The sequence below is a fragment of the Lampris incognitus genome, chromosome 2, assembly GCF_029633865.1.
Source record: "Lampris incognitus isolate fLamInc1 chromosome 2, fLamInc1.hap2, whole genome shotgun sequence".
NCBI classification, from domain to species: domain Eukaryota; kingdom Metazoa; phylum Chordata; class Actinopteri; order Lampriformes; family Lampridae; genus Lampris; species Lampris incognitus.
The window spans coordinates 97,344,742-97,370,989 of record NC_079212.1 but is presented as its reverse complement, the minus strand read 5'-3'; the positions used below and the strand labels follow the sequence as shown (position 1 = coordinate 97,370,989).

Below are 26,248 nucleotides of genomic sequence, written 5' to 3'. Positions count from 1 at the left end.
CTCCACCCACTCCACCCTGCCTACGCTCTCTTCTTCACCTCTCTTCTGCACTCCATTACTTTGAACAGTTGACCCCAGGTATTTGAACTCATCCACCTTTGCCAACTCTACTCCTTGCATCTTCACCATTCCGCTGTTCTCCCTCTCGTTCACGCATATGTATTCCGTCTTGCTCCTACTGACTTTCATTCCTCTTCTCTCCAGTGCACATCTCCACCTCTCCAGGCTCGCCTCAATCTGCTCCCTACTCTCACTACAGATCACAATGTCATCCGCAAACATCATAGTCCATGGAGACACCTGCCTGATAGCATCCATCAACCGATCACCATTGCTGTCTGTATTTTGGTAGTTCGTGGTTTAATTTTGCTCTATTAGAGTCCCTTTGATTATGAAAAGTGAGTCTGTATGTTTTTGTTCCAAGCCGGTAATTTGGTCGGCCAGGGTTTGCAGTGTGGCATTCACACTGGCCGGGGGTGGGATGTAAAAATCGACCAGGATGAAGGATGAAAAGTCCCGCAGTGAATAAAATGGCTTACAGTTTATGAACATTGACTCCAAGTTTTGGCTGCAGTATTTACTTAACACTGTGACATCTGTACACCAACCTTCATCTAGGGAGAAACAAATTCCTCCGCCCTTCGCTTTCCCCGATAGCGCCATAACGTGATCTGCTTAGTGTAGGCGGAAGACCAGCAGGTGTAATCTGCTTTCGGGGGTGGATTTGCTGAGCCAGGTTTCAAAGGGCAGCAGAACGTACTAAATCCTTGTTCGTCCTATTGAGGAGAAGCAGCTTGTCCATTTTGTTGGGCATGGAGCAGAGATTCACCAGGTGAATCACTGGGAGTGCAGATCGAAAATCCCCGCTGTCGGAGCCTCACCAGCATACCAGCCCGTTTCCCCCCTCTGCTTTGCCTCCACGCCGCTGAGAGCCGCTTTTCCTACAACTAACATCTCCAAAAAACTTTCTGGGTTTTTGAAAAACTATCTGGAGTTGACTGCCTAATGTTAAGCAGTTCTTCTCTAGTGAAAGTAATTGGGTTTGAATAACTGGACACAGAATAAACAAAAACACAAAAAAGTGCTAGGGAGCGCTGTACTGTGTCTACCATTCCTGCCACCTCCTTCCTGCCTGTGGAATACCTAGGTACTTGTAACAACTGTCCTGTATGTCCTCACCACCTTTCCTCTCTTTGCCACCATTCAACTGCACTTGTCCAGTCCGAATGAATGACATCCTCAGTGTGTGTGTGTGTGTGTGTGTGTGTGTGTGTGTGTGTGTGTATGTACGTATGTATGTACACACACACACACACACACACACACACATATATATATATATATATATATATATATATATATATATATATATATATATACTCACACACACACACACACAGGAACTTATAAGTTCCTGTGTATATATATTGAATATATGTATATATCCCCCCTCGCTTTTTTTTGCCTCTCCAATTGCACCCGGCCAAATACCCCACTCTTCGTTAGTTGAGCACTCACAACACCATTGACGGTTTCGGGAAAAAACTATATATATATATATATATATATATATATACCTTTATTAAAAGAAACACTCAACGGCAGGGAAACTGCTCAACAAATAAGGAGCAAAATTAATCAATAAATCCGCTGATTGACAGCTGATGATTGCATATGGCATGAAACAGTCTTGTACTGTCTCATAAAGAATTTACTTGACTCACTCATTATATAGTATATAGTGTATATATATATATATATAATTGTATGTATATATTATTATTATTATACATCCATCCATTTTCTGAACCACTTATCCTGCTTTCAGGGTCGTGGGGATGCTGGAGCCTATCCCAGCAGTCATTGGGCGGCAGGCAGGGAGACACCCTTGACAGGCCGCTTATTATATATTCATTCATTATCCAAACCACTTATCCTATATATATAGGCTAAGCGGTTTGGATAATGAATGAATATGCTAAGATACTACACATAACCCTCAAACTCCCAGGCCTCTGGTAGAGAACCCGAGCTTGAGGAAGAGAACATACCGTCTGAGAGGAAGATTTTTTTTCCCATTTTATATATATATACATATATATATATATATATGTCTTTTGAATTTGTCCCCTCTCTCTTTTTTCCTCACTCTACATCCCCCCCGTCTATCATGTGGTTTGCTGCCCGTCTTTCACAGAGTCTTTGAAGTTAATGTGCAGTTAGTGGAGGCATACTGCACTGTCTGGAGAGGAACAAAACACCGATGTGATATGCATGGAGAATGCCATTCACTTTGCTGAATTTGCACTGTGTATTGGAGCTTTAATCTCAGGGCACATTTGTTTATTGGCATACAAATGAACATCTGCATGGAGCTATGCTTGGACGGCATGGTCTCCGCAGCTCGCTAATCGCTTAAAAGCCCGGAGATGCAGAGCATGCCAATGAGAGAGGGAGAGAGAGATGGAGCTGCGCCCCAGGCCTACATCATACACTCCTATATCTGAGTTTTCCTCTCTCCCTCCACCGCTCTCTCACTTCCTCTCCCCTCCGTCTGAGCCAACAGTCAAATTTATGGTTTATTGGTTGACTCTTTATCGACTTGACGTTTCCAGAGGCAGTTCAGCAGCCTCGGCACATTAAGACAACTATGTTTTGCAGACACATTACAAATAGTAAACATATAATAGGGTATATCAGTGACAGCTGCAAAACTTCTGCCCAAGCATTAAGTATTACATCCTTTGCTAAACTAATTTTGCTATTTTGCTAGCTGTTATTGAACCCTTAGAGTCTACCATTAATTGCAAGTCAGATTTTAGCTCTCTCTTGAATATTTTTAGATGATACTATTTAGTAGTCTGCACAGTCTGACTGAATACTTATCTGTTTGTGTAATGGTGGCTCTTCAGTAAGTCAAGATCCAGTGGTTCTCTAGTACTGTCTTCTGTGATTGGGTCTGCAATATACCACTATGACCTGAGAAGCCTGGCCACAGTTATGCAAAGTAAAGGGAATTTTTTTGCCTTGAACTCAAGTATTTGGGTTCCTGAATCTCCTTTGTTTTGTAAGTAAGTACAGTACAGTATATTGTCCCCATTTAATCATAAAGTGATTGTTCTTCATGTTCAGTGATATCCTCAGATTGTCAGACACCCAAATTCAACAACAAACAGGATTCAACACTCTTTAAAATCTTACTGCATCTCCAAAGAAAAGAATTTTGGGAGGTGAGCTTGTAACCTCTAAGGTGTTTTAAGAGGGACTTTAAAAACATTTTTGACAAATTGATATAAATGTAATCAATCATCCATCCATTATCTGAACTGCTTATCCTGCTCTCAGGTCGCGGGGATGCTGGACCCTATCCCAGCATTCATTGGGCGGCAGGTGAGGAGACACCCTGGATAGGCCGCCAGTCCATCACACAGGGCCGACATACAGAAACACACATTCATACCTAGGAACAATTTAGTACGGCCGATTCACCTGACCTACATGTCTTTGGACTGTGTGAGGAAATGGAGCCCCCAGAGGAAACCCACACAGACACGGGGAGAACATGCAAACTCCACATAGAGGACAACCCGGGACAACCCCCAGTGTTGGACTACCCCGGGGCTTGAACCCAGAACCTTCTTGCTGTGAGGCAACTGTGCTAACCACTGCACCACCGTGCTGCCCAATCAATCAACCAATCAATCAGTCAGTCAGTCAATCAATCAATCAATCAATCAATCAGTCAGTCAAATCTTACTTTATTCAGACACAGGTACAAATAAAAAAACAACAACAACAACAAAAATACAACACAGGATAATACAAAAATATAGCTAAAATAGCAGTTCATGAGTCCAGAGGGATTAAAACCTATACAGACATTTGTTCTGATGTTTCCAGAAACAAGAGGAGTACCTTGTGTCACTTGGTGCAGGCTCAGTTAAGAGCATTATAATTACATTCTTGGAATCAATTAATCGACAAGTAGATTTGTACATAAAATTCCTCAACACAGCGTGAAAAGTGGGAACATTACTAGTCACAAACATATGACTTGCACTGGTCCATCTTGGTTATTGTCCATCTTGTCCATCTTGATTATTGTTATTATTATTATTATTATTATTAAATTTGCAGACGTCGTAATTAGTTTATGTCTATATTTGGTTGGGCATTAAGAGGCAAGGGGCACTTTCAGCCCACTTTTTTTTTTGCGGTGAGGGTTGATCTTTGGCTCATGAAATAAAGGAAATGAGCTAAACAAATTAGTTTTTGACGGCACACTGTGATTTCATTTCAACGTCGGTCCTCTTGGTACGAACGCCCTTGTGTGTTTTCCCTTTTACACGTCGTTCTCCACACAAAATTGCATGCCACACATGACTTACTTAACATATGCAAAATTGATGGGATGTGTTGGGTATGTTGTGTGTGTGTGTGTGCATGTGTATGTGTGTGCGCGTGTGTGTGTGCACATCGGCGTTCATGAGATTTTATATACTCAGGGTCAAGGCTTGTGTTCCCAGCTACCTGGAGATCACAGCACTTGATATTGCCAAGTGCAAGTACTTCAGTACCTTTGAGCTTCATCCATCTTGACACGTAGAGATGGGACAGGGAGGCTGTGGACATAAAGAGACAGGGGGAGAGATAGGTAAAGACAAGAGGAGAAATTGGAGTGGAGCCAAGGAAATAAGAAAAAAACAGTTAGCTCGACTGCAGTCTTCCTTAACTGGTCAGCTTTACATAAAAAAGCAGTTTCTTTCTGTGGCATTATTATTATTATTATTTATTATTAATTATTATTACTATTATTATTGTTATTATTACTATATTATTATTATTATTATTATTATTATTAGTAGTAGTATCATCATTATTATTATTATTATTATTTTCATTCCAGTTTGTTTGGCTCACACCAAATCAAGATTGTGTGTGTGTGTGTGTGTGTGTGTGTGTGTGTGTGTGTGTGTGTGTGTGTGTGTGTGTGTGTGTGTGTACCTCACAGGCTGCTGTGCATGAGTTAATGAAGAGCAGTAAATGAAATCTTTTATTGTGTTTGATATAATGTCAGCTTCCATTAGGGAAACTGGTGTTGGGGATGATTGCTGGACTACCAGGGCCAGGAGATTAGCTCGGGTTGTGGTTGGCTGTTAGTTTTCACATTCCCCCTCTGTACATATGTGTGTGTGTGTGTGTGTGTGTGTGTGTGTGTGTGTGTGTGTGTGTGTGTGTGTGTGTGTGCGTGCGTGCGTGCGTGCGTGCGTGTGTGTGTGTGTGCGTGCTCTATATTTGCAAGCACACGCCATTGCACAGCAGAGGCAATGAGCGTGTTCTGTAATTATAAAGTCATTAGCAGGTGTCCGGAGCAGATATGAATATGACTGTAATCTGTCCCACCCATGATGGAGCACTTGTCTCCGACTCAAATGTCAACCTGTCTTAGCTGGTCCAGCGAGAGCTTGCAGAGTTACATTTAAAAACCTCTCCTGTTCACATTCACTGTTTACATTCTCCTCTACCTACCCAATTTGTAACTGTTTTTCAGACAAATCTGTTTACCCCGTGTCTATCAAGATAATTGACCCTTTGCAAAATAACGATTGACGCAGGGATCCATCACTCAGAACTCAGCAAATGTCTCTACTTCCTCTGCCAACTCGCAAAATGCAACCACAAGCAATATTGGTGCAGCGTATAGTAATAGACAATGATGGAATAAAGAGAAAAGGCTAAAAGAAAGGACAGTGATGAGACATGTTGTTATGGGGACTGTAAAACAGTTCATCCATCCATTATCCGAACCACTTATTCTGCTCTCAGGGTCGCGGGGTTGCTGGAGCCTATCCCAGCAGTCATTGGGCGGCAGGCGGGGAGACACCCTGGACAGGCCATCACACACACACACACACACACACACACACACACACACACACACACACACACACACACACACACACACACACACATATTCATACCTAGGGGCAATTTTAGTATGTCCGATTCACCTGACCTACATGTCTTTGGACTGTGGAAGGAAACAGGAGCCCCCAGAGGAAACCCACGCAGACAAAGGGGGAACATGCAAACTCCACACAGAGGACGACCCGGGACGACCCCCAAGGTGAACTACCCCGGGGCTCAAACCCAGGACCTTCTTGCTGTGAGGCGACCGCGCTAACCATTGCGCCATCGTGCCGCCGGAAATCTGTTATAATTACCATAAATGCAAAACAACCTTCCTAAGTGCTTTCTATGGATTAAATGGTACTTTCGGTTTACTCTCACCTTCAACTAAATCAAGAAACCATCAACAGGCACACTTTGGTATACTCAAAGTAAATTAGCTACAGTGAGCTTAGATCTTTTCCGGTGTTGGAGTTATAATAAGAGCTCATCTCGAAAGTTTTACGGACGTAGCAATCGTGTTGGGTGTCAGATGGATTTTAATAATTCTGATTTTGGGTCTTATTCCGCTTATTAGATTTGGTTCTTGCTGAATCCTGGTTCTAATCTTGAAGAGCAGCACTTGTGCAAATTATGGCTAGGTCTGCAATCAAGAAGCTAAAATTACCATACTATTGGGTCACCACGGCAGCCAACATCTGATCAAAGCTATCAAGCAGAGCAGCCGCAGAGCATGAAGAGAAGAGAAGAAGAGCGAGGAATGGGATCGCTCAGAAGAAGGGAGACGGTGCAATCCAATTCACTGTTCGGGCTGGAGTCAACAGTGCCGTAACACAATCTGATGGACCAACATGGAGGGTTGGGTATCATTTGGATTTTATTGACTCTGATTCTGATTCCACTTATGAAATTGGTTTTTTACCCAATTTCAGTTCCAAATATTATCACAATTTTTGAGGAAGAAACCAAAATGTTTCAAAAGCAAAACCATGATATTTGGCAGTCAGGACCCTGATTGTGTCCCTGCAATGTTACACTCAAATTACTACATTTTGATAACGTCATTATTGAGAAGTCTTAATTTTTATTTTTCCCCCTTTTTATCCCCAATTGTACTTGGCCAATTGCCCCAGTCTTCTGAGCCATCCCCGCAACTGCTCGACCCCCTCTGCCGATCCGGGAAGGGCTGCAGACTACCACATGTCTCCTCTGATACATGTGGAGTTGCCAGCTGCTTCTTTTCACCTGACAGTGAGGAGTTTCGCCAGGGGGACGTAGTGCGTGGGAGGATCATGCTATTCCCCCCAGTTCCCCCTCCCCCCTGAACAGGTGCCCCGACCGACCAGAGAAGGCACTAGTGCAGTGATCAGGACACATACCCACAACTGGCTTCCCACCCACAGACACGGCCAATTGTGTCTGTAGGGACACCTGACCAGGCCAGAGGTAACACAGGGATTCAAACCAGCGACCCCTGTGTTGGTAGGCAATGCCTTCCAGATGCCCAGAAGTCTGATTTTAAGATCATAAGTAGGGCCCTACCAAATTCACGGTACATTTCGCTCAATTTCACGGACCTAGTTTCTCGAAAATCACAGATTTCACGGATTCTATAAGAAAAATGCGACATTTCACGGCAATGATTAAATTACACTTTTTATTCACACAGGGCCTTAATAGCCCAGCCTACTGTACACAGCATAACCGTACTAGTGGTTGAATGTAAGCATTGAGCATCCTGCGATGGTGCTTGGCTTCATGCTCTGTCTCTGCGATGAAAATACTTGTCCATGTTTTGACACGGCCCTCTCCGCGTCCACAGAGTTCGTCGGGATTGACAGACAGCGCCACGCTACTTTAGCAAGATGTGGTAGCCTAGATTCGGAGGATTTCCAAAAATCTAGCACTGGTAAAGTTGTGTCCACCTCTTGTGCGATGTGTTTGTAGTTCGGCAATTCCAGCCTACAGTTTTTGTCAAATCCAGGAATGTCCGTGCTGAGTGATTTTAAATCCACCGTCAAAATAAGTATTTGTGCAGGGTCAAAAATGCGCACTGCTTTCAGGAATTTGGCCGCTGGTTGTTTAAATCTACTTTGCGTAATGTTCTCGTTTGACTCGTCTCCGTAGCAGTAATACTGCCTGATCTTTTGTATCATGCCAGAAAACAAGTGATGAGCACTGGCATTTAAATCTGCACGCTCGGAGTGAATTTCATTCGCCTGTGCTTCTGCCCAAAAGAGCAAATCCATGACCCTGTTGTGCGCCTTGTGAATTAATACATGTCGAGATTCAAACCAAGTGACCAAGTCCATTAGCTTAGTGGCATTTTTGGAAATGAATTTGACCTCCTCATTCAGGTGAGGATCGTGTAAAAGATTTAACAGTTCGGTCAATGTCTGTGTTCAGGGTGTCAGTGCGAGCTCCTGTTCCACAAAATCTGCGTAAAGCTCCAGATGAGCTACGTGATACTGTACAGCCCGAAACCACGAGTTCCATCTCGTAATCACTGGTTCAGGTGGAAGGGCAATTTTCCCCACCGTTTCCCCTGTCTTCTCTGCAATGCTTTCCCGATAGTGTAGTTTGCGACTGGGACAATGCTTAAACACTTTTTTGACGTAGCTCACTAACTTATCTACTCTAGGAAACTCAGCTCTCCACAACTCACTCACCAGAGAAATAATGTGGGCATTGCAAGTGATATGCACCGAGTTTGGCATGAGACCCTGGAGTACAGATTTGTATGACTTCGTCATGTAGGTTGCATTGTCACTAATGAAAGCAGATACTTTGTTAAAGTCTGCACCATATTTTGTGAGGGTTTTAATTATGGCTTGTGAAACAGTGGTATAGTTTACAGCATCCAAGTAAGCACAGTCGGCCAGCACTGCTGTTAGAGTTCCAGTCTCAACGTCTTCGGCCTTGTCCCACATGAAATCGAAAATAACATGCAAAACATAATTGTCCTGCTCGTCGGTGGACTCATCCGAAATAATTGAAAACGATTCACATGAATTTATGATAGATTTTACCTCTTCAAATTGTGCGTCAAACAGCTTAGGAAGGTAGTCTTGTCGGACCTTATTTGCACTGGGTAAACCGCCCGCATTTCTCACATTACGTTGAAGGTAGTCCCTCAGTTTCGGGTGATCAAGTTTGTCCAGCGGTATGTTAGCACTAGCAAATGCCTCAACAAGCTCCATGGTCGCCAAATGTCAAGACTCGGTGCTCTCGGTTGTTTTCTTAAACATCGATGAAATTGTTTTTTGCTTCTTGTTGGTTCCACCTTGTGGTTCTTTTTCAGCAGCCCTCTTTTTGTTGAGATGAGTTTCACTTTCCAAGTGACGCTGAATCGTTGCTCATCAACTGTGATCTAAGGAGATATTACAACTCGTACAAAATAATTTCCCGCCATCAGCGTGTAAAATATGTTTTCCAAACTCAATTACTCTGTCGTCTGCAGTCGTGTTTTTTGAGGTTTTAGATTTCCACATCTTCAGTACGTTAGGGCCTAAGCTAACATGCTGACGACAGCTAACTCAAACTATGCTAGTAACAAAAAGGATCATTGCGACCACCCTGGATGCTCATTTAACCAATCAATGTCTTAGACACGTGAATGCTTTTATTCGCGCATCCAAAATGTCAATCATGTCAGCACAGTATTTTCTCAAACTAGTTGCGCACTTAAATTCTGCATTTCACTGCATTTCACGGCAAATGGTCAATTACACGGGAAGAGGCTGATTTCACGGTCCGTGACGCGATTTTCACGGCCGTGAATTTTGTAGGGCCCTAATCATAAGATAGATCAGTTTCAACAAAAATATAACAGGATACAAAAAAAAATAAATTATATATATATACTGTAAATAACAGGATATCAACGTTTTGTGTATCTAAATGAATGAGACAAAAGTGTTGGGAAGCAATGTAACCACTTAACAACAACTCTTGGTAAGGCTTATTCACACTCTCTGTACATCTACCCTTCATTGCAATGATGGATGGAATTCCCCGTCCAGTATCTGGAGATGAACCTGAGGAGCACTCATATTCAAATTTGGATCTAAGAGAAATAAAGAATATACTGTAAAGATAATTTTCCATCTTGCCATATAAAATTTGGATGTCCACTCATCGTCATCGTCATCATCCGTGGTCACTTGGGGTCGAGTATGACTGTCCTCCTTCTAGGTCATCTTGGGTCTTCAGGTGGGCATAGAGGCCGATCCTGGAGCCACACATTTTGTTAGGCAATGTGGGCAAGGGGGTGAAGAAGTAGTTGAGGATAGGGTTTGGGCCTTTCTGGTAACTCGCTCCTTTCTGAATCTGCACTTGTTTTCAGCAGGAGGTCATGGTTGTAGTGCCCAGTACCGTCATGGATAGCCAGTCTCCAGGCCTCCCTGTTTTTTGCTGCTTGTTCCCAGGTGTTAAGGTTGATGCCAAATCGTTTGATGGGGGTCTTGATGTTATCTTTATATTGCTTCTTTTGTCCTCCTGGGGCATGGCGTCCTGTCACGAGCTGAGAGTACAGGACTTGTTTCGGGAGTTGAGAGTCAGACATGTGGAGGACATGGCCAGTCCATCTTAGCTGATGTTGTGTGATGTGGCAGTTATAGTTGGCATGTTCTCCTCAAGGACGCTGAAGTTGATGCGCTTATCCTCCCAGCTGATCTTCAAGATCTTCCTGAGGCATCGCTGTTGGTATGCCTCGAGTGTCTTCAGGTGCCTGCTATATGTGGTCCCGGTTTCTGACCCATACACAACCTAGAAACCGGATGTCGACTGCTTGTGTGGTGTCAAACACCCTGTGATGCTGAGGTACACAACTGATGATGTGTCCTGGTGGTGGCAATGTCACCTTGGCAGACATCTCCAGTTTGATCTCCACTGAATCTGTTGCAGTGCAAACACTAGGAATTTTAACAACCAGTCCTTTTTTGAATCTTGAATATCTGGAGTAAACCAGTGACCGCTGTGAAAGGGCAGCTGACAATCAGGGAAAGACCAGATGACGGCCTGGAAAGACTGCTGACAGGAGGGAATAGACCCCAACGGGGCCGGTATGGGCTAGCGACTCATACTAGCAGGATCCAATGCTAATTAGCATTCCTGGATCCACCCAATATTGCTACGAAAACTTTAAGGAGAAGAATACCCCCAGAGTCTGCGAGAGCGGGGGCGCAAGATGACTCACAGGTGGATCACACGGTAACGGAACAAGGAAAGGATTTGACAATGAGTCGGATGACCAGCACTGCAACCGATGGATCATCAGCACTGGCAGGACAAAAGCTGCACAGCTGCATCTGTGGCTGGTCAAAGGTTACATCAGTGAAGGGTCTTAAGATCCATCAAGGCAAAAAGAAGTGCCTTAGTGAGCTCGGTAAGGGGCCTCGCATTGACCAATACTTCTTAAGAAGTAGGCCAAATCAGTCGAGTGAAGCCCGGAGGCAGGAGAACCCCCACAGTCCTCAGGGTATCAGCACCCCAGACGAAGCTCAACGTTGCATAGACCCTCCAGTGGACTCCGGTCTGGAGCCCGGCCAGCCACAGCCAGCAGCAGAGAGGAAGATGGAAGGAAGAAAACCTCAAATCCTGTGGCCCAAGTCCAGCCAGAAGATTGAGTGGGAGACCATCAACTCTGACCTTGTCCTCTTACTAGAAGGTCAAAAGGGAACAGCTGAAAGAAAACTGGAGAACATGGGAGCCATCATTTACAGCTATGGCGTAGAGAGATTTGGAGTGAAGGAGAAGATACCCAGTAGGCAGAAAGACCCTTCAACCCAGCCCAAATCCAGGAGACAGCGGGAAATTGACAGGTTGGTGAAGGAGAGAAGACAACTGAGGAAGCAGTAGAGGAAGGCCACAGAGGGAGAGAGGGTTGGGCTTGACGCACTGCAGGCTGAAATAAAGCAGCATTTGACAAAGCTGCGAAGAGCAGAACACCTCAGACGACAGCATAAGAGGAAAGAACAGGCTAGGACTCGTTTCTACAGCAACCCTTACAGCTTTGTCAAGAGCCTTTTTGACAGCAAGAAAAATGGGAGCCTTAGAGTCCCCATACGAGATCTGGAAGAGCACCTAAAGAAGACCTACTCTGATGTCCAGAGACATGAGCCAGTCACCATCCCGGATGACATGCCACCAATTCACCCACCTAACCACCATATGGACACAAGACCCCCCACATGGAGCGAGGTGGAGAGGACGGTAAAGCAGGCAAGATCGATGTCAGCTCCTGGGCCCAATGGTATTCAGTATAGACTCTATAAGAACACTCCTGGAGTCCTGAAATACCTCTGGAAGCTGATGAAAGTGGCATGGCAGAAAAGAGTCATACCCAGGGCATGGCGAAGAGCAGGAGGCATTCTGATCCCCAAGGAAAAGAACTCTTCCTGCATCAGCCAGTTTCGCCAGATCAGCCTTCTTAATGTAGAGGGAAAGATATTTTTTAGTGTGATTGCCCCAAGGCTCTCCACATTCCTGCAAAGAAACAATTTTGTTGATACATCAGTGCAGAAAGCCGGGATCCATGGCTTCTCAGGATGTCTGGAGCATGCTAATATCATCTGGCACCAGATAAAGGCTGCCAAGAAAGAACGAAGCGACCTGCACGTGGTTTTCTTAGACCTTGCCAACGCTTTTGGATCAGTTCCTCACAAGATCCTGTGGACGGCGTTTGATTTTTTCCATGTCCCCAAAAATATCACAGAGTTGGTCAAGACCTATTTTCAGGATCTCCAGTTCTGTGTCACAACACAGAACACCACCACCACTTGGCAACATCTGGAAATGGGCATTATGGCGGGCTGCACTATTTCCCCCCTGGCATTCATCATGGCAATGGAGCTCGTCATCCGTGCATCTCGATGGGTGGTGGGAGGCGAAAGGTCCAGGAATGGCCTGCGTCTTCCACCAATCCGGGCGTACATGGATGACTTGACCACCATAGCAACAACAAAACCATGCACCAGGCGCCTGCTGCAGAAACTCCAGGAGAACATCAAGTGGGCACGAATGGAGTTTAAACCAAGCAAATCTCGCAGCATCTCCATTGTCAAAGGCCAACTAGCAGATGAACGGTTCTGCATTAGTGATCAACCAATCCCCACGGTCCGGGAGAAGCCCATCAAGAGCCTCGGACGGTGGTACAATGCAGACCTCAAAGACACCCAGCAACTGGAGCAACTTCGCCAGGATACAATCAGTGGCCTCAGGCAAATCAACAACACTGCACTGCCCGGGAAGTTGAAGCTTTGGTGCTTTCAGTTTGGGCTGCTACCCCGACTCATGTGGCCAATAACCATGTACGAAGTCTCACTATCTCATGCCAATCGCTTGGAGAGGCTAGTGAACTCGCAGGTGAGGAAGTGGCTTGGACTGCCAAGGTGCCTCAGCAGTATTGGACTCTACGGCAATGGAGCCCTCGCACTGCCAATTTCCAGCCTGGTTGAGGAATTCAAATGTGCCAAAGTGAGGCTGGACATGTCCCTCACAGAATCCCGAGACCCAATAGTGAGAGGAGTTGCTCCAACCCTAGCAACAGGGAAGAAATGGACCCCGGCTGCAGCTGTACTGGAGGCGAAATCTGCCCTCCGCCACCGAGACGTAGTAGGCCATGTTCAACTAGGCAGAGGCGGCCTTGGCCTGGGAATAAAAACACCTACCTGGCAAAAGGCGACTACTACCGAACGGCGAACTATGGTGGTTGAGGAGGTCCGCCGACAGGAAGAAGCAGCCAGATGTGCTAAAGCCGTAGCACAAGTCAAACAGGGTTGCTGGATGAGGTGGGAGGGTGTTGAAAAGAGGAAACTCACATGGAGTGAGCTCTGGAGCATGGAATCAAACAGGCTGAGTTTCATCATCAAGGCCACATATGATGTCCTGCCCTCTCCCATAAATCTAAATCTCTGGTTTGGAGAGAATCCATCTTGCTCCCTGTGTACAGCCCCAGCAACCCTCAAGCATATCTTGGTTGGCTGCAAGACCAGCCTTACCCAAGGCAGATACACCTGGCGACACAATCAGGTGCTCAGGTGCTTGGCAGCTGAACTCGATTGCAAGAGGGTTTCCATCAATGCCCAACCCTTCAACAACCAGGAAGGGCCCCGGCGGTTCCCAGCTTTCATTCGAGAGGGGGATAAACTGAAGGCCAACCCTTCACTTCCCAACTTAGGCTCACTAAACTCAGCCAGGGATTGGGAAATGCGAGTGGACTTAGGCCAGAAGCTCATCTTCCCGACAGAGATCGCAACAACCACCTTGCGACCAGACCTCGTCCTCTGGTCCAATTCTAACCAGCTCGCTTACATCATTGAGCTCACAGTCCCCTGGGAGGATGCAGTCGATGAAGCGTACGAGCGTAAGAAGCTGCGGTACGCCAACCTAGCAGCCGAAGCAGAGGACAGAGGCTGGAAGGTGAAGGTGCGCCCTGTGGAGGTGGGTTGTAGGGGCTTTTATGCCAGCTCCAAAGCAAAACTCCTGAGGGAACTAGGAGTCAGGGGGCAGGCCCACAGGAGAGTGATCAAAGAGCTAGCCAACACTGCTGAGAGGACTAGCCACTGGATCTGGCTCAAAAGGAGAGACGCCGTCTGGGCTGCCAGGGTGAACAGCTAACCACAGGTCACACACCCAGGACCGATCAACCTGTGGTGGGCCTGCCTCAGCGGAGGGTGTCTTGTGATAAAAGGCCGAAACACCCTGTGATGCTGAGGTACACAACTGATGATGTGTCCTGGTGGTGGCAATGTCACCTTGGCAGACATCTCCAGTTTGATCTCCACTGAATCTGTTGCAGTGCAAACACTAGGGATTTTAACAACCAGTCCTTTTTTGAATCTTGAGGTGCTAACAGTATTAGCGTTAGCTGAATCAGGTGGGTTATGATGACTGAAAATCATGTACCATTTCAGTTTCAAACCATTCGGCAGTAAATGCTTCAACATGTCGGTGATGATTCCTCCCTTGTCCAAAATGGCTTACTGCAATGATCGCACTTTGCTTTATCCGTTTTTTCTTTAGTGAAGCTGAGCCACAAAATTTGAGTGTTTTCTGCAGTCAGTGTGCCATAAACAGTCAACTGTGTTGACCCTGCTGACCTAAATATTAAATAGACAGCCAGGGAAGGATAGGAAGATATGACTGGTTCTCCTGTAGCCAGCCACTCCAACTGTACTACTGTGACTCCTGTTTCATCAGTATGTGACCTGAAGTGCCATGCTGGTACGATTCTGGGAAGTGAACTGGCACAGATTTATTTGAGAGGCAATCAGATTCCAGATTATTTCTAGACAGGATGGCGTGCAGTTTGTGTAACAAGTGAAGTTTAAATACAACATGTAACAAGCTACTCAGCTCCTCTCCTCTCACAGTAAGCACACTCCTAAATGTATTTCATCTGAAGATATTACCATGTCTAATGCGCACATGTAACCTGTGTGGTAGGAAGATAACATATTACTAGGCATTATGAAATTATTAACATTCTCCATGCCCCTTGATAACCTCGATCTGTGGTTTAGCTTAGATTCCAGCCTAAGTGGATGTTTATTAGGCTTTTTATCTGTTTTACATCATAGAGTAGCTACATGCAGTGGGACAAATTCATTTACGGCAGCTTAAGATTTGATAGGTTAAGGTAATAATATTTCTCCCTGGTCTCGTATGAGATGGCAAAACGCTCATCCATGCATGAAGACAACATCATATAAAAGGATTTGACTACTGTATATATAAACCCAGTTACATTCAAATGCCATGGGCCATTTTTATGAAAGCACCCCCCAATTGTACTTGGCCAATTACTCTACTCTTCACATCCGGCTTCCCACCCGCAGACATGGCCGATTGGGTCTGTAGAGACGTCCGACCAAGCCGGCGGTAACACAGGGATTCGAACCGCTGACCCCCGTGTTGGTAGGCAACGGAATAGACCACTACGCTACCTGGGTGCCAACACCCTGTGTTCCGATTAGGAAAAAAGATTTGGTCTTTTGTCTGTCAGAGCACAGCATTCTTGTCATTGTAGCCCCTCTGAGACTGGCAGTACATGTGTTTTCTCCTTTATCAGGGTATTTTAAGTATTGCATTTTTTTCATGATTGGCTGTAATGCAATCTCTTTTCTTCTTTACCTTGTCAGTCTTCAGAATTCTGTTGAATTCAAAGGGCTACCCGAGACAATCTCAGTCATCACAATTCATGTTATGCACCTTACATGTTTGAGGTGGAGTCGATTCAATATATTTGTATTGAAAACTCCCCCATTTTCCCTATTTTCTAACATGCCACTCACAGATTTCACATCAACCAGTTGTTATTATTATTATTGTTTGTTGTTGTTGTTGTTTTTTTTTTTTAACCTGTGCTGTTGGCAGGCTTGGCATACAACACAGTGAATTTGTATGCCAATGTGTCCTAGCCTCACAGCAAGAAGGTCCTGGGTCCGGGTGCTCCGGTTTCCTCCCACAGTCCAAATGCATGTAAGTCGGGTGAATCGGCCATACTAAATTGTCCCTAGGTATGAATGTGTGTGTGTGTTTGTGTGTGTGTGTTGGCCCCGTGATGGTCTGGCGGCCTGTCCAGGGTGTCTCCCTGCCTGCCGCCCAATGACTGCTGGAATAGGCTCCAGCATCCCCGAGACCCTGAGAGGAATATATATATATGACTTTGTTAAAAGAAACACTCAACAGTAGGGAAAATGCTCAACTATAAGGAGAGAGAGAGAGTTCAGATTCACCGCCAAAAGCAATCTTTTGGAATCTTTTGGAATTCCACCCCCCCCCCTTTCTCCCCAATTGTACTTGGGCAGTTACCCCACTCTTCTGAGCTTTCCAGTTGCTGCTCCACCCCCTCTGCCAATCCGGGGAAGGGCTGCAGACTACCACATGCCTCCTACAATACATGCGGAGTTGCCAGCCGTTTCTTTTCACCTGACAGTGAAGAGTTTTGCCAGGGGGACGTAGCGCAAGGGAGGATCGCGCTCTTACCCCCAGTTCCCTCTCCCCCCAAACATGCGCCCCAACTGACCAGAGTAGGTGCTAACTCAGTGACCAGGACACATACCCCTAAACCGATATCAATAAGATCAATTTCATTATGTTTTGTTGAACACATGTCAGCAGGGAAACAAAAAACAAAACGTATGATGATGTGAGTGAGAGAGCTATAATCTCAGCAGTATCTTCTCAGTCCAAAAATGCAGGGCATCTAAGAAAATGTCATTTTCTTGTGTGGTAAAGTAAACACCTCTGGTAGAAATGCTCCTGGAGGATTGTAATTGATGTTCGGGTATCTTACGGCCTATCCGGATAGTCCTCCGACAAACCCAGTCATTACACCATTCACCAGGATGTGAAGCTTGTTGACCTTGACCAGATTCATTGCACCCCTTCAGTGTTGTCATTCAGCAAGACGGGGAGATCATCTTCATGTGTCTGGGTTGAGTATTCAGCCAGACAAGGTCATTCTTTATTCTTCTCACTAGTTCCATGGTTTTTATTTTTCAGAGGTAATTTCTTCCAGCATCGCCTTTCAAAGTGAAAGACTAACATAAAATGAGATGGTAGATTTCCTGCTGGGGTAGAATGCTAATGTGACAGTCTTATGAATGTCAACAGTAAGGTGGTGCGCTCGGGTCCCAGAGGAGGTCTCTTTAAGACGACAGGTGGTGCCGCAGCTTCCCAAAGCCGGTCCATGAATTTCCCTAAGCTCATCGTATATGTCTCGTAGTGCATTACCTTGTATGAACTGAGATGAACTCTAAACGTTCAAGCTGGCTTCACAAGGCTAGTGAAGCAAGAGCTTACCCCCCCTCCCCAAAAAAACATTATCATATGAAATAATTTTTCATGTTTTTTTTTTGAGTATTATCCAGTGGAAATTTCTCTGCTTCACTAGTTTACGTAACTCAACGGATTAATCTGTAAATCGATTCGATTAGATTATGATGTGTTTTTAACGCCGCCCACAGAGCGGTGCTTCGCCACGTCTTTCCAATTTTGCGCACCCCCGGTGCCTTCTCGATGGGAAAATGATTGACACACATGTAACCATTCAGAATACAGGTTCAACTTTCCAGTGCAATATAATCACTTGTTCTGAAAATTATCCTTTGCATTGGTGCACATGAGAGAGGGAGAGAGAGAGAGAGAGAGAGAGAGAGAGAGAGAGAGAGATTTATGCTATACCGTTGGTCTGTCTGGCATTCATTTGTATCTTCATGTAAATATTACACTGTTTCCATCTAGCGAGACCCACAACAGTAATTAATCTTAATGTATCTACATATTCTACTTAATACATCATAGTGGGACTTAATTATCATGGTCGTTGTCATCATCTCTCGGGGTATGAACAGACTGTAACATTAAGATTATTTACCTTGTATTGGTTCCACCATAAGGTTCAGCATAATGCTCAGCCATCTTCACATGGCAGGCATGTTGTGCTTCATGTATTGATTCACGATTCTCACGATTGTATAAATTGTGCAGCACACATTTGTTGATAGTTTGTTAGTTAATACTGCTGAATTAGCTCCCACAGATGGGATGATTCATGAGGGAGCGTGCACAGGAAGTAAACCCAAGATGTGGGTCATGCTGGCTTGCGTGACTCATGTTCATCTTCAGGGTATCACGGGGATTAGACGTATCTTTTGAAATTCATTTAGAATAATTGGAGCGCCGGACAACTCGAGAACCTGCATGATAATGATCCTGTAATCGTTCTACAGATTTTCAGGTTACAGGTTCACACACGGTGTAGCTGGTAACAGGGACGCCAGAGCAGCAGGTCCCGGCAGTTGGCTCAAAGTTGCCTGTTGACCTTTTTAATGCTCGATGCGTTTCACTTATTTGGAGAATGCAACCGAGTCTCAGAAAAGACACCTTTGTTGGAAATTTGGGAGTGGAAACTGATTGCAAATCTGAACCAGTTCTCCGTAAATCCGTCATAGCATTAGTAAGGGAGGCGGGACTTGAAGAATTTTTTTATGCTGAACTTTTGGGAAAGCAGCCCTCTTCTGCCAGTTGGTTTTAAATGCATAATTTTTCAAAATTTATTTGGAAATATTAATGTATAGCTACTTTCAAAAAAAAATCTCATTAAGAACATTCCCAGACAAAAATTTTAGAGGGACAGCAAGACAGAGAATTGGAAATGCATACATGCTGACTGGCATGCATGGTACTTGACAAAGACTTGTGCACACACAACTAGACAGACAGATATAGGGGTGGGCGATATGGCCAAAATCTTGTTTCACGGTATATGTAATTTTATATCACGGTAACGGTATATATCACGATACAATAATTGTTTTGTAAATTCAGTTAAGAAATGGTTTAAAATAACCATACCGTACTTCATCACATGTCCACATGACAGAAAGGATGCCCCTTTTAGGAACAAGTTCTCCTCCCTCATCTTGGGTTGGTTGGGAGGCCTCCTCATGCTCTGTATTTACAATTTCACTCTCCTCCTCTATGTTTCCTTGTTGCTCTCACCGGTGCTGCTTCTTCTTCTTCTGCTTCTTCTTCTTTGTCTTCTTCTGCTTCTTCTTCTGGCAGTTTTATGACAGTTGGCAAACAACATTATAGTGCATTACCGCCACCAACTGGTATGGAGTGTGCACATGAACCAGCTCCTGCGGTTGAAGCGGTATTGCCAAATTCTACCAGTGGCCACATTTCTACCATCGCACGGTATATACCGTCTTATCGCCCAACCCTAGATAGACATGTATAAAGAGACACACAGGCATGTAGACAAGTCGCCATGCAGACAAACAGAAATGCCGACAGACAGGCAGAATGACTGGCAGCCGAGAAAATGGAGAGACATAAAAACGAACAGGCATCGCAGTCTTGGCCAGGAGACAAAGTCACATTGCATCTAGCGCAGGGTAGACGGTTTCTATAGCAACAGCAGGCATCTATCCTACGGCACAATGCATTTACTGAAATCAGAAATTGGGGAGAAGGCTGGTATTAAGGGCAGAGAGTTGAGGAGAGATGAAGATAAGGCAAGGCGGAGAGAGGGAGGAGAGATTGGGGAAAGGGAGGAGGAGAGAGGAAGTAGATTGAGATAAGGGTGAGGAGAGGAGGAATAGTAGGAGACAAGCAGAGAATGATTGATTTAGGAGGCGGGGCTGTTGATGATCACCTGACCTTAGTGTTTGTCTCCTGTTTGGAATGTGTTGGTCTCACTCAGCATGATAGATTTAATTTACTGATAGCACTTTGTGGGGATTTCACAGCCCTTCTCTCTATGTTTGTGTGTGTGCTGTGGATGTGTGTGTGTGTGTGTGTGTGTGTGTGTGTGTGTGTGTGTGTGTGTGTGTGTGTGTGTGTGTGTGTGTGTGTGTGTGTGTGTGTGTGTGTGTACAGTGGTAGAATGGGCTGGGCTTTGGGGATGATGAGGTAGGGGTAACTGTTGGCTTGGTATATTATCAGATGTGTGTTTAACCCGGACCCTGGGCCCTGAGAGACCTATGACCAGCTGCAGCAGATGGCTATGTTGCCCTAGGGGCAGCTGAGAGGGTCATGGTGGCCTCGGACTCACCCACATGGAGCCGCCTCTTTATATATGTGAGTTTGCCTGTGTGTGTGTGTGTGTGTGTGTGTGTGTGTGTGTGTGTGTGTGTGTGTGTGTGTGTGTGTGTGTGTGTGTGTGGTTTGAGGTGGGCATGTTGTGCATGTGAGGCGGAGTGGTGTAACTGCATGTGTTTAGTTACCTTTAGAGGTCACATTTTTTACCAAACTGCAGAAGAAACCATACCATAAGAATAGGCTCAAGTGCAAAATAACAACAAGTCTCATCAACAAACATGGTCAACTCACTGCGGACACAAGGGATCCCATAAACACTGCAGGGCCCCGGGAACAAAGCGTTAGTTTACAATAACCGTTCTCTGGCAATGAGCTGTCATCCTGCAAGGTAGACTCTTTAGCATAGCGGGGCCTGGATAAACACGGCAAGGCTGCAGGTCCATCCTACTGCCGTTGCTGGCAGACACAGCACAGCCACTCTGCCATAGTCCATCTCTGCCTTTCCTCTCTCTGTCTTTTCCTCTCTGTATGTCTCCCTGTTTGTCTCCATCTCGCTCTGTCTGTCTGACCCCCCCCTCCTCCTTTGCAGAGGAACAGGCTATTTTTAGCCAAGGCGCCGTTCTTGAAACTGCACCCACTACCACCACCCGTCCTTCTCTCTGTGCCCTCTCCCTGTGCCCCCCCCCGCCTTTGCTCTCCTTCTTTGCTCTGTCTAGCCCCCCTCCCCACATAAGCACACAGCTTCCTCTTTGCGGTCCTCGCTCTGATCTCTATAAAGCAGTTGATGGGGTGGAGGGAGTGCTGGTGAAGTCGGGCGATGCGGCAGGGGGACGATTCTGTTGCCCCCGCCGCGCTTCCTCTCTCGCGCCTACTCTCCCGAGAGCCAAGCTGTGTCCAGGCCTGCCTGCCTCATGTTTGGTGTCAGTGTGAGTTTTGATCATGCTGTGTTGCAGTGGCGTATGAGGGGTTTGAAATTAGGGACTCTGATTAGTGCTCGAGGCTGGTCCAGACCTCAGCCACAGTCACATCCTGTTTCGAGAGTCCCTCATTTTATTTTATTTTTGTAGGAGAGAGAAAACACAAATGGACAGTTTGAGTTGAGATTGACAGCAGCAGAGAATATTTGTGTGTGTGTGTGTGTGTGTGTGTGTGTTTGTTTTACTATAACGAAGAGAGCCAGAGATAGAGGAAGAGTGTGTGCAGTAGCGTTGGAGTGTGAGGTAAACAAAACAAGTGAGAGAAAGAGAGAGAGAGAGAGAGAGAGAGAGAGAGAGAGAGAGAGAGAGAGAGAGAGAGAGAGAGAGAGAGAGAGAGAGAGAGGCTAAAAGAAGACTTTCCTAGGTGTCCTCTTCCTTCAGAGCATGATCACCACAGCTCTTACACAGAGGGAAAGTCAGCCCGCTCGGCGCCCTTGAGAGCGTGTCCTCAGCCGGCCTCATGATAATGAGGCAGACCCGATGGACGGCACTCACCGCATACCGCCTCAGTCTGCCCTCGGGCCCTCCTCTGCAGAAGATAAGGACGCAAGCCCAGACGGGATGAGGACGATGGGCAGTCTGGCCTGGGGTTTTGCAGTGGGAATAGAGAATGGCGGCCCAGGAAGCTGCTGTCCCGAAGGACGGCCAGGGTGCTGAATGTGAGACTTGGGTTGGAGAACGGTAATCAGAGTTGGGCGGTTGGTCATTGAAGCAAGAGGAAAAGTACAGTGGCATACATTTACATTCTTTTCTTTCTTCCCCCCCCCCTTTCTTTTCATTTCCCCTCTGTGAGAGCTGTTTACCCAAACTCAAAACGCGGATAGCCGAGGCTGATAAGACTCCCGCAGCGAGCGCCAGTTTGAGTTTACTCTGTTCTCATTACGGGCCACCTTGCTCCATGCTGCATCCAAGCTCATACTGCTGCACCACACAAAACTATGTTGTTGTTGTTTTGTTTTTGTTTTTTTGCAGTTTTCACAAACACATGACAATGTTCTTACAGTGTTCCAAACAGGGGTTTGAACATGTATTACATTGCATTATGTTAGCTGAAAATTTTCTACATACATTACATCTTCCTGGGTCTCGACAGCTACCTGCTGGCTTTCATGACTGTCATTCCCACATCACACTACTCCTCCAGTGTTCTGTGATGCTGATTATATTCTCATGCTGAACAGTGTGATTGAATATAACCATGACTCTCTCTAGCCTCTCACCCGCGAGGAGTCGCGGACGATATAGGCACTGCTATATCTCCTCTCTTCACCTGTCTTCTCACTTTTCTTTTCTGCGCAGGAGAGTGACATTTCATACTACGATTCGAAAGCGGATTCGGACTATGTGAGTACAGTATGTCTCCTCCCCATCCCCCAACACCGCCTCATCCCCACCCCCATCTACCTACCTCAAATCCTGATGTCCCCCCCCCCTGCTCCCTCAGCTTGTCACTGTCGTTCCTACCCCCCCAACTCCCACCCTCAGTACCCCCATCTCCGTCCTCCTCGGTCTTGATGCCCCCCCTCCCCAAGTCACAGACCTCTGCGCTGTCTGTGAGCGTTAGCGAGGTGACACTGGTTTACGATGAGTCAGTGTGACAAATAAGGGGCCAGCCCCACGCATGTGACAGCGACTTCAGCTGTCTTACCCCAGTCCAATGACAGGAGCCCCCTGCCGCCCTCCCCCTCCCGCCACTCCTCCCCATGACCGCCGACTAACTGTTGGGTATGGACCTCAGCACTACTGTGTTTACAGTCTAGGAGAACTCACCTATTAACAAACAATTAAGTCCAGAACTGCAGGGGCTGTCAGACCTCCACGCCCGTCGAGACACTTCTCACCAAGCATTAGGGCCATCTGAACTTCTCATACACCAAGACGCCATTCCTGTCACCAGTGTCATTTCTGTACGCTCATAAGATTGCCGATGACCCGTGGACTGGGTTCCTCAGTCGGTTAGCCAGCAAAGCCATGCAAGTCATCAGTGTTTGTTGGCGGCGTCTCACCGTGCCACTGCTTTGGCTGGATAGGTCACTCTCTGAACCACAGCCTGCTGATTGATTGGCTCTCGCCGAGTGAAATGCAAGAATCCCTTAAATCACCAAAGCACAAAGGGTGGAAAGAGAGAGAAATAACTGGAGAGAGAGAGTGAAAGAGAAAGAGAGAGAGGGAGGGTGGGTGGGTGGGGGGGCAGAGGAGCAATAAATCTCGGTGTGATTTTCTCTTTGTGCACGCCACTTCTTTGATTAATGACAAGACGCTTTAGGTCCTGTCAGCACGTCTAATTGGAGAACATCGGTCATCATTAACATGGCACGTTGAGGCCGATCCTGCAGCACACCCCTGACCCACACATCCTCATCCCCCAGAACCACCCAAAGACAATGATAGAGGTCACGGAGAGGTCACTAATCATCCCCCAACCCTCGGCCGCCAACGTCAGTGTAGATCCACCAGCTCCCCTTAATCTGAATCAAAGTTCCCTCCACAATGGCCCCTCTAATAAAGAGTCTTTCCGTGGAGTCAAAGTGCTACCTACTGGAGAGACATGATAAGAATTGACAGTTTTAAAGAAAGGTAAGTGAGCCTGTGTCACTCTAGCCTTGTCTTCTCTGTTCCCTTTTCTGTCGTCTGTACCCTGTTAATCTCCCTTTTTGTCACTGTGCCCTTGCAGTGAATAAAGTACAATCTGCTGGTGTATTTAAAGTCAAAAGTTTTCATGTACTGGGGAACTTCTGATGGCAGTTGTGGGTGCTGTTTTCTGTCGGCGGTCAGGGCGGAAGGCACCGTTTATCCATCTTCAGAAATAATGACCACAACTATCTCCTTTTTGTCTGCCTGACTAAATCACTGTTAGGTTCGGGGCTTAACAAGGCAGAGAAAATACTTTTGCGGGGGGAGAAATAAGAGCGTAATTAATGTATTATCCCTAAGATACGTTCTCTAGAAGAAGAAACGTACAAGTGGGATTAGACAGACCTTTTCTAATAGATGCTAAACCCTCCAATAACATAGAGGATATTTTTCATGACATCAAGTCACTCCGTCATTAATTAAAACGAATAAACAGCCCAGGCACACCCCCCCCCACACACACACACAGAATATCGTCCTTTGGACCTTGAGCAATTAAATGTTGATTTTCAATTCTTATTAGCCATGAAAGAAAAAAAAATCTATCTGTAGCAACAATTGAAAAGAGAGAAAACATCAGGTCCCCCGATAGAAAATTATCACTTACGCCTCAGCCAAGTGCAGACAGAGCCCACTGGGTAAATAGCAAATGGTCATTACTATGCATGATATGCCACTTTCAACGCTATCCTGTTAATTGTCTGGTAGAAAAATAGGAACTTTCTCAGAGGACAACAATCAAATGGGTTAACACATGTTTTAAATACGTATAATTCACTTTTGGGTAAAAGTTGAAAGGATTATTTTTTGACCATACTTTTTCTACCACAGAGATGTATTGTGGATGACAACCTAGCCGTGCATGCATCTCTGGGAAAAAAAATGCTTTGTCAAGCTCTGCTGATCTCTTGATTTCAACAATAAAATGTTTCCGCTCAAGTATTCGTGGCTACCTCCACGATCACTGATTTTATGTTCCTAAAGAAAATCCTTGTTTCTTAAAAGCACTCGCGCTTCCTTTTCCTCTCTCGTTCCGTCACGCTCCCCTGCAGGCCGTTACTCAAACAGCTACGCTGGCCTATGAATAAAAGCGGTCAGGGTTAGCCCCGGTCGGGTGAAAGTGTGAACGAAAGAGTCTTCAAAATGTCATCTCTGGCCCCTTCAACCTTTAATTAAACCTTGAGAACGGGGAGATGAAATTAACAAATTGGGTAATGAATCGACCAAAACAGGTGGCGGATGGCTAAAGAAAATGAACCAATCAGTCTTTCCCGTGCGGATTTATTTAGCTCCTAATTAGAAGCTGCCTTGGTTAATTATGATTGGGCTCTTCTGACGGGAAAAAAAAAAAAAAAAAATATATATATATATATATATATATATATATATATATATATATATATAACAACAACCTTCCGGCCCTACTAGAATTACTGTCATGCTGAGCGATAAACAAACACCTCCACGCTTTCATGGCGTACAGTAAGGGCTATCCAATCACATTTACTGATGGTGATAAGCCGACATCCCTAACCCAATCAGCTGATTTATTACGGTATTAATCGGCAGTGGGAATCTCAAATCCAATCACGGCCGGTGTGATCAGCCGTGCTGATTAACTGCTTTAACTCGGTGCGAAGTGTATTAAGTAGTCATGTCAACTAATCTGTACCACTAAACTAACTTTGATCCACGGCTAAAACCCTCCTCCTTAGTAATACAATAATCTGCCACGTGAAGCCGATCACGTGAACTGGGGGTTTAACTTTCCCTTTTTTTTTCCTGACTTTCGGAGATATATAGGTAATATGGTCACACTATGAGAGGTTTTTGAAAACAAAAGAATATTTGTTTAGTGCAAACTGTGGAAGTGACCGAATAAAGGAAAGAACGCCAGAATGTGAGGGAACATTATTGGGAGGGCTCCAGATTTAGAGGAAATAAAAAGGGAAGTAATAGTAACATAGTCTATCAAGGTAAAAAAAAGTAATATGAAGTTTCCCTGTGGGCTAAAATGCCTCACTGACCTAAACTGTTGATTTAAAACAAAATTATAATCCCCACCCCCATGCATTTTGATTTTGATGTTGATTTAAAACACTTTTAATTAATTAGCGATTTTGGTGTTGATTTAAAACAAATTTATAATCCCCCCCCCCCCACGCATTTTGAGA

General features: G+C 45.4%; 1 protein-coding gene across 1 annotated transcript in view; it reads left to right on the top strand.

Annotated features, from left to right (window-relative positions):
• Nucleotides 1-26,248, top strand: part of cacna2d2a (calcium channel, voltage-dependent, alpha 2/delta subunit 2a) — a 238,121-nt gene that overhangs the window by 138,883 nt on the left and 72,990 nt on the right. Inside the window, exon 5 of the mRNA XM_056272768.1 lies at nucleotides 22,740-22,784. Coding sequence (XP_056128743.1) covers nucleotides 22,740-22,784 — 45 coding nt within the window. The remainder of the gene's footprint in view (nucleotides 1-22,739; nucleotides 22,785-26,248) is intronic.